A 10,000-nucleotide genomic window follows, 5' to 3' on the forward strand; every position below is an offset into this window, starting at 1 on the left:
GGGGTGGTGACCAAGAGTACGATCACACACACGCACGCACGCACGCACGCACACACACACACACACACACACACACACACACACACACACAGAGTTTTCGTTTTTGGCACCTTTAATCGTGAGTGCTGTGTCATTCGTTTATATGCTGATAGTCATAAGTGTCTATTTCATCATTTTTTCATATCCATAATATTCCATATCTAACGTATATCTAACAATATGGTATTTTGCCTCCATACGTTTGTTTTTGTCCCTTTTGTGTATCTCTGTAGGTCGTCCTGTCATGATCATTGTGGAGTTCATGCAGAATGGATCCCTGGACTCTTTCCTCAAGGTAGTATAAACCACTGAACACTGACCCTATTCCCTAGCCTGATTATCATCGACGTTCAAATCACTTCGAGACTTAGTCTGACCAAGAGCATAACAGTTAACATCGACGTTCAAATCACTTCGAGACTTAGTCTGACCAAGAGCATAACAATGAACATTTACCAAACGGCATGGTTGACCCACCTCCCTTGGTTTGCTTATGGTTGTTTACTTAACGACAAAGTGATAGGAGTTCCCGTATTTTTGGGAACTCAGAAAGTACTTGCATTGCTCTTGATCTGACTAGTTGCTACGCAGAAGGTGTTGCGTCACTAGGAGGGCCCGGCCTGGCTACCTAACCCCATGCCACAGTATACGTACGCAGTGTAATTACCAAAGTAATGTACCTAATTGATGCAACAAAGATGATAAAGTTTTAAGCATAACTTTTTAGCTATACTTTTTAAGTATAACTGACATGTACTACTACAAAAACACCATTGACCCACAAATGAACTTGCTTCACCTTCGCCTTCGCCTTCGCCTTCGCCTTCGCCTCCCCTCTGCCCTCTTTGCCTCCCCGTCCCTGCTGGGACCCTCTCTGTTTACTGTTTGTGTCCGCCAGTTAGGCTATGTTTATTGTATGTGCTTTGCAGCTGTGTGTCTTGTCCATCGTTTGTTATTTGATGTGATTTGATGTTGGGGGATATGGCAACAAAACAAATCCATCAACTTTGTTGACATGGCAAATAAACTCTTGAAACTTGAACTCCCCAGAAGCAGGACGGGCGTCTGACGCTGGTGCAGCTGGTGGGCATGCTGCGGGGCATCGCGTCGGGCATGGCCTACCTGTCGGACATGGGCTACGTGCACCGCGACCTGGCGGCGCGCAACATCCTGGTGGACGAGGCGCTGGTGTGCAAGGTGTCCGACTTCGGCCTCTCGCGCGTACTGGAGGACGACCCCCAGGCCTCGTACACAGCTGTGGTGAGTGAGGGCATATGAAGAATTCAGATGCAAAACCCCCTAACTCCATTTCTGAAGACCTGCACTTCTATATTTGTAGAGAACCCTGCTGTTGGTTTTGTTTACATTCATGTACTTGATAATACATATAAATAGTTATATTAGATAAATAAAAAAATATATGTGCAATTTTGATAGTTTTGTATTAAATAAAAATAAATTAAGATTATTTTCTGAAAAGGCACTTAGGGGGTTTTGCATCTGAACTCTGCATACACCGCATTCCACATTATTACGCAAATGACATTTTTCGCGGTTTCCCCAAATAATCAATACAAATGACAGTCATCATAATTTTCAAGTCATCAGTCATTAGAGTACAATTAAAAAGTTTTTGAATGAACCTTCCAATGACATCTGTATTTTTTTTAAATAATAAAAAACTTAAAATGCTCTGTTCCACATTATTAAGCAAAATAGTTTTGTGGTGTTGTAATCCAAATTTCCAATTTACATCAAAACAGTTGGAATTTGGTACCTTCTAAATTACATTTCAATGTTCAATACTTGGTGATAAGCTCTTTTTCTTACTAACTGGAATGCTGCGTTTAACATTGAAGTCAATGGCAGGGCATTGTATGGGAGTTATGGAAGCCCAGATATCCTTGATGCTTTGCTCTCAACTGTTTTTGCTTGTTTGGTCTGGTGACCCACACTTCACTCTTCAATATACCCGTAGATTTCTATGCCACCTGTAGGTGCTTTGGTGGTATCGACATTCTAACTCACCAGACATAAAACCCCATTGAAAACGAATGGGATGTTATGTCTGGTGAGTTAGAACGTCATCACCTTCAAAGCACCTAAACGTGGCAGGGAAATCTACGGGTATATTGAAGAGTGAAGTGTGGGTCACCAGACCAAACAAACAAAAACAGCTGAGAGCAAAGCATCAAGGATATCTGGGCTTCCACAATTCCCATGCAATGCCCTGCCATTGACTTCAATGTTAAATGCAGCATTCCAGTTACAGCTTATAACCAAGTTTTGAACATTGAAATGTAATTTAGATGGTACCAAATGCCCACTGTTTTGATGTAAATGGGAAAAAAAAGAAAGAAATTTGGAAAACAACACTACAAAACTGTTTTGCGTAATAATTTGGAACAGAGCATTTTGGGCATTTTAAGTTTTTTAATATTTAAAAAAATACCATTATCATTGGTAGGTTCATTCAAAAACGCTTTAATTGTACTCTAATGGCTGATGACTTGAAAATTATGACGACTGTCATTTGTATTGATTATTTGGGGAAACAGCGAAAAATGTCATTTGCATAATAATGTGGAATGCGGTGTATATGCAGAACCGGCGTGACGCCACGTGATGAGCGGCATGTGCATTACGCCCTGTTTTGGGGGATAACATTGGGATATAAGCCAATGTGTCATCTACGTATGTGTAATCTTTAACAAGGTGTGTGTGTGTGTGTGTGTGTGTGTGTGTGTGTGTGTGTGTGTGTGTGTGTGTGTGTGTGTGTGTGTGTGTGTGTGTGTGTGTGTGTGTGTGTGTGTGTGTGCGCGCGCTGTGTGTGTGTGCTGGGTTTTGCCAGGGAGAGAAGATCGCTATCCGCTGGAGGTGCATCTGTGTATGCACTATGTGTCGTCTTTAACAAGATGTGCGTGTGTGTGTGTGTGTGTGTGTGTGTGTGTGTGTGTGTGTGTGTGTGTGTGTGTGTGTGTGTGTGTGTGTGTGTGTGTGTGTGTGTGTGTGTGTGTATGTATGCACCTGTGTGTGTGTGTGTGTACTGTGTTACAGGGAGAGAAGATCCCGATCCGCTGGACGGCTCCCGAGGCCATCGCCTGCAGGAAGTTCACCTCGGCCAGCGACGCCTGGAGCTACGGCATCGTCATGTGGGAAGTGATGTCATACGGGGAACGCCCCTACTGGGAGATGTCCAATCAGGACGTAAGGGAAACAATCACAGCTTTCTGCATACGTATAAATGGTGTAACGTGTCCCATGTGCGTTGCATCCCTTTCTGGGGGAAAACATTGGGGGTAAATCCAATGCAAGTCAATTGGTGGTGTTGGGAAAGAATAAACGGAAGACAGGGGCCTGTAGACTAGCGTTCACGCTCAATATGCCGAAGACGTGTTGTGTTGTCGGCTCTTCAAATAATATAGCCAAACAGCCGTGGCTTAAGCACGGACTTTGTTTATTTGGGCTAGCCAATGTAGAATGTAAGTTAATGTAACCGGTTGGGAATTCACTCTGCGTTGTGTTTAGTTGAAATAAGGATGACTCCGAGACAGGTGAAGATTCATACGCTGTTTTAGTGATGTTCTGGAATTTCAGACACAGTATATAATCACCATGGGGCTTGGGGCTGCACTCCCACTCCTCTTCCCACAGCATACAGAGACAGGGCAGTAGTTTGTTACAATAAACATATTTAACAGCAGCACAACATGGTGAAAACATATGGGAAAACCAAATAAAATCGCTAGATTCAGAGAAGTGCTATAAAAATCCTAGCCTGCTTCTCATAATAAACTCAGTGTGCCCTGGCTAGCTAGCTTAGCAAAACTCCGCTAGCATAACGAGTGAGTTAGCTAAGTTGCCAGGGTCACATTTCCATGTATACACAAATAACGAAAATAAACACACACCTGGAATTTCAGACACAGTATATGAAGGGTTTATTTGCAAAACGGTGTATCTCCATTTTTTTACTTTTGCATTTTATTATTGGAAATGACTGGTCAGAGGTCCTATCACCTATGTGTGAATTCTTAGCACTCAAATATTTTGTGAACATATTTTTTTAACCTATATAAAAACCATTTTGCAATGTAATTCAATGGAATGCCCAATACAAAAATGTCAATTTCCCAACATTCTATACAATGGAGATACACCGTTTTGCAAATAAACCCTTCATATAATCACCATGGGGCTTGGGGCTGCACTCCCACTCCTGAGAAGACCATAAAAAGGGTCGTAGTGCAAATTCGTGAGCAAAGTACCCGGATGGCCGGTTATATGTATGATGTGTAAGTTGCGATCATGTCTGTGCCTCTTGGATCCCTGTAGCAGTGATGACGTTGAAGTGTTCGTGTATTGATTGGTTCATTGATTGATTGATAGATTGATTCATTGATTGATTGATTTTGTTTATTGCCATTGTACAAAGCATTAAAAAGGTATACAAATAAATAAGTCAATAAATGTGTCTTGAAAACCTTGTACAACATGTACATGCCCACCATAATTTAAAGGCATGAGACTTGTTTCCCTCTCCTCTCCCTATGTTGTTATTAGGCTTTCTTAATGCCGCCTGTCTACCTGCCTGGTCCATGTCTACCCTACCCCCTGCTTTCCCTTGTCTTATACTGTATTGACAAAAGACCAACAAAGGCCGGCGTCTGCGCCTGCACTTAACACCCGTGTATTGCTTGGTGCGTGCACTCCCAAAAAGTAGTAATCACTCAAGATAATGGAAAAAAGGAGGCGCACACAAGGCTTGTGTGAAAAAGTGTATTGAAGCCGCAATTAAACAACAGAAGTCTCAAACTCGAGACTTCTGTTGTTTAATTTCGGCTTCAATACACTTTTTCACACAAGCCTTGTGTGCGCCTCCTTTTTTCCTTATACTGTATTGTACATGTAATGTACAGGTGGGTTGACAGGTGTTCTTATGGGCGCTGCTCTTGCGGCAACTGCACCCTGTGTGGTGAGAACGAATTTCCCCTTGGGGACAATAAAGGATAAAGGCTACTACTACAAAAATATAACAAAAAAGCTTACGGAGCTTGTTTTCATTGTGGTCCTTGTTGCATGTTGGTTGTGGGGAGGAGAGTTGCTTTGACACTTTGCAGATTCAGTTAAGCCAATTTTCAGTATCAAAAGCATTTCCCATTGACTTATCACTGACCTGCAAGAACATCCACCGGATTGATTTTAAGCGCTGTTTTGATCCAACATCATTTCATCTGCGATTATGACTCATATACAAGTCACAAGTTTACAAGTTTATTTATTTAAAAAGAGACAGCATATATTACCAGCATTTAAACAAAAATGTTAAATACACAAGATTATAGCCATGAGGCTAGTTTCCATCTTTTGTCCCTTGACAGGTTTGATGTTCCTTAAAAAAAAGTAACTAGTGTGGTCCTGGAATGTGATTGTCTGACTTATGTACCCTTTCTTTTCTGTGATTGGTTGCCTTGCAGGTGATCCTGTCCATCGAGGAAGGCTATAGGCTGCCGGCCCCGATGGGCTGTCCCCTGGAGCTGCACCAGCTGATGCTGCACTGCTGGCAGAGGGACCGCCGGCTCCGCCCACAGTTCTGTGACCTCCTCAGCTTCCTGGAGAAACTCATACACAACGGGTACACTACATGAATACACACACACGCACGCACACAAGCATGCTCGCACACACACACACGCACACACATGCACACACACACACGCACACACATGCACACACACACACACACAGTCACACTTTATGATACGGCATATGATCAGTTTCCTTGAAAAATGTATACACATACACATACACATACACATACACATACACACACACACATACACACACTGACTCAGTTCCTCCATTTTTTGATTTCAGGATGACAGAGTCTCTGGAGTCGCTGGACTACCCCTTCTTCATCTCCGTCGGTGATTGGCTGGACTCGATCAAGATGAGCCAATACAAGAACAACTTCATCGCCGCCGGTTACACCACGCTGGACTCAGTGTCTGTCATGACCATTGAGTATGTCACACTCATATTCTGTATACACACATGCAGGGCTCTAACACCAGCCAACCGGACAAAAACTGGTGAAATTTCAGCTTGGCTGGTAGAAAAAAAACCAACTTACTCATGATTCATTAGTGAGTGTGTGTTTGGCTAGTAAGATTGATGAGTGGAGGTGCAAAACGCACACCAGAAACAGAGGTGCTGGCAACCAGAAAATACAATTGCAGGAGGAGAGAAGTGCCGCACACTCTCAAGTTAAATAAACAGTTTTTAATGTGTTTACATTAAAAACTGTTTATTTAACTAGAGAGTGTGCTGGCTAGTAAGATTAACATCTACAAACCATTTTGGCAGCTGATGAAAAAAGTTACTCTAAGAGCCCTGCACATACAGTTTGTCTATACTTCAACAGCATACAGCATACAGATGGTGTAACTTCAATCTGCTCACTACCGTGCCGGGCCGCGGCAGCGTACCGTGATCATTACACCCTGTGGCCATTCGGAATGCGGGGGGCAGTATAGCACCGCTTTTGCAGAGCAGCGTCTGCCTGTGTCTGTGGTCTCTTTGTGCTTCCGTCCTTGCCCGTCCCCCAGTTTTAGTATTAGTAGAAATACAGTCAGCAAATTGCATGTTTTATTTAGCATTGGGCATTTGATAATAACACAAGTGCGAGCCCTAAACAAGACCACAATGTGAATTTAAACTCGACTTTTTTCTGTCTTGCATTCACCGTCTCCCAATCCGTCCCTCACTTATTTCAGCACTATTCAAGCCAGGAACGGGTATCCTCAGAGTTTGCATACCTACTACAATTTGAACCGGTAAAGACAATTAAAACCGAGTCAATCAGACAGGAACACCATTGTAATTAAGTGTGTCCCGTGACGCCAGCATGAGAGAGATCGAATTTTAAATTTGGCGACGACATTCTGTGTTCAAAACTGGCATCGGCCGCTTCCAATTTAGGACCATAGGCCTATTCAACCGTTTCCACAACCTCACTGATCACAGTTGCTTCATCTGTAATGCCAGGGCTAAGAATAACGAAAATAGCAAAACAGAGTAGGCTAATAAACCGTAATGGAGAGACTGAGGAGACATGAAATCAAGCGGCGGAGTTCGGACTATTTTGAGTGGACCGATCGCTTGCTTTGTGTAGCCCTATCAAGCAAGCCTGTCTGTCTCATTTGTGCGATGAGCACAAAAACACAAATTGAACCACTCGTATAGTGTGAGTCAAACAGACATGAACAACATTGTAGCCTAATGAAGTAGTGCCCCGTCATGTCAGCATGAGAGAGGTGATTTTACATTTGGCGACGACATTCCGTCTTTAAAACTGGCGCATGCCGCTTCCCCTATTGCAGGTTATTACCTGATCTACACTGTCGTTACCACAAAAAACAAGGTAGCACACAAATTAATACTATTACTAGCCTATAGGTATCTGTAGCCTAAATAGTAGGTTGAAGACGGGGGTATTATTGGTGCACTGTTTTTTTTTTTTTTTTTTGCGAAGCAGAGTAATCTGCTTCAGTGTAGCTCATTGTATGTTGATCCCTCCCTCAGTTTTAGGCTACAAGTGGAAAGAGTCAGCCAATTGCGCGTTGCACGTAACGTTGGGTATTTGATAATAACACAAGCGTGATCCCTAAACAAGACCGCCCGTCGACGGTAATTCTGTCCTGCATTCACCGTCTCAATTCCGCTCCTAACTTATAGGCTAAGTGATGTCTGTTAATTATTTCTGCACTACCTATTCAAGTCAGGAACGGATATCCTCAGGATAGCCTACGGACTAATAGGTTGAAGACGTTTTTTTTTTGTATTGGTGCTTGTGAACATTTCATCCTTTCAATGCGTTGTTGTGCGCGATCGACGGGATTCCGGTTAACTGGGGATGTGATGCACGCATGACAATACATCTGTTACACCAGGTGTGGCTAATCATCTGTGATTAGGACTGCAAATTCAGTTGCTTCGGTGGAGATGCGAACCAACAGTATGACTGGGGAACTATGACTCCTTCGGAGGCTGGATAACCTGTCGCGCCACGACATGTCACAAAAGGCTCTGCAGTCCCGTGCACTGCACTGCACTGCACTGCTGTAACCCACCCCTCCCCCACAGACAAACATTCATGTTCTGAAAAGTTCAACACGTTCTGAACATTTTAGCCGCTTTGCATTAAGTTTTCGAGCAGACACTTGTCCACGGTGACGCAACATCGAAAGAGAAACGCTGTTCACAACCTAACTGAATAAAGATTTCATTTAAAAAAAACACAGATTTCTATGAAAATGTGCTGGGTGACCACACTGCCTATGCCTATCCAGATGCAACGTATAGCAACAACGAGAAAGAGAGGGGAGAGACGGAGAGAGAGAGAGCGATTAGCGCGTATCTGTGTGTGTTGTGTGTGTCTGTGTGTGTGTGTGTATGTGTGTGTGTGTGTTTGTATGTGTTTTGTGTGTGTGTGTGTGTGTGTGTGTGTGTGTGTCGGGGAACATTTGAAGTGAAAAAAAAAAACACCCTCCCCCACTTCAGCATCAGATGTTGGTGGTCTACAAGTCAATATGCTTACCCGACTATCTTGTAGCCCAGTCATGAAGTTCATAAAGCCATCGGTAGCCTATAGGCCAAGTTATCCAAAATCCCTCCGCAAATTTCTGCATTGCCTGAGTTCATAGGCTAAAACAACTTTATTTAGGCCTGACTTATTTAGCTCACTTTATTAGCCTTATTTAGGCCTATTATCGTATTTAGGCTTTAACGTGGCCGTGGGCCTATTTTACAAAATATCGAAAGAAGGAAAAGACACGACAGACAAGTTGAGGCTTACTGATCGTAGCCTAGTACAGCAAATCGAACATGCGCCGTATGAACACACTAGCCTGAGGGCAAACATCTTCTTGGCACTATTGAGATAACCAGGCCATGCAGGAATTCAACTACCTGGGCCCACACTAAAATACTGACAGACTACAATTGCTTGGATATTCAATGGGTTTCGTGCGTCCGGGGGGATGGGTGGTGATGGCACACTTGATGTATTTTTCCCCACCCCATGCATGCACGCGGACACACAGGGTCGGGACATTCACCCAATGAATGACTGAGTGCGGCTAAATATGCCTGTTGCATATCGTAGCCTAATTATTCACACATCACGTCAAGTCACAAATTAGTAGTCTCTTGCAGTTGACCTATGCCAAATTAACGTCCTCCCTGTAAGGCTGCACTAATTCAAACAGGTAGAGGAGTCGGCTTAGCCTATAGCCAAAGTCTATAAAATGTAGCCTATTTTTTTGTAATTTCCAATTATCTAGGCTATGTTTACGATAATGATTTGTTGCGCTACGACGGTGCTCAAGACAAGTTGGAACATAGTCATCTCAAGTGCTCCCCATTTTATTTTTGATCCTGCTTTAAGTCAATGGGCGAGAGGGACGGATGAAACGGGGTGTTTCATTCGTCCCGACAGTGTCTACTGACACTTAAATCCCTTTTGCCTGTAAACCTGACAACTTTGACTTTTCATACTTTCGGATAGGCGATGTTAAAGTTTTCGAGTAAATCGCAGTGTTTCATTCGTTCCGAGTTTCATGAGTCCCTGCTCTCCCCTACTGCCTAAACTGTTACAGTTTAAATGCGTCCTCTCCAAACAGTGTGTGTGTGTGTGTGTGTGTATGTGCGTGTGTGTGTGTGTGTGTGTGTGGGCGAGAGAGGGAGAGAGAGAGAGCGAGGGAGAGAGGCGCTTAATTCCCCGCAGAAAGAGCAAGGCGATGTCTCCAAATATTAGACAAATGCATCTTATTTTAGTTAAGGAGATATCAGGGATGTATTTTGCTTAATAGCAACGCCGACCTGATTGGTTCATATTGCTCTGAATAGCCACAGAAGGCTAGGCTATATTTTAATGGTTACTACGCGCGCGAGGTCATCT

General features: G+C 43.3%; 1 protein-coding gene across 1 annotated transcript in view; it reads left to right on the plus strand.

Moving 5' to 3' along the window:
- epha6 (eph receptor A6) overlaps positions 1 to 10,000 on the plus strand; it is a 74,318-nt gene that overhangs the window by 62,434 nt on the left and 1,884 nt on the right. Inside the window, 6 exon segments of the mRNA XM_063212260.1 lie at positions 1 to 16; positions 273 to 334; positions 1,090 to 1,299; positions 3,097 to 3,246; positions 5,517 to 5,711; positions 5,927 to 6,063. The exon segment at positions 1 to 16 is cut by the window's left edge and continues 170 nt beyond it. Of these exon segments, the coding sequence (XP_063068330.1) occupies positions 1 to 16; positions 273 to 334; positions 1,090 to 1,299; positions 3,097 to 3,246; positions 5,517 to 5,711; positions 5,927 to 6,063 (770 nt within the window).

Source organism: Engraulis encrasicolus, chromosome 12, assembly GCF_034702125.1.
Source record: "Engraulis encrasicolus isolate BLACKSEA-1 chromosome 12, IST_EnEncr_1.0, whole genome shotgun sequence".
Taxonomy (NCBI): domain Eukaryota; kingdom Metazoa; phylum Chordata; class Actinopteri; order Clupeiformes; family Engraulidae; genus Engraulis; species Engraulis encrasicolus.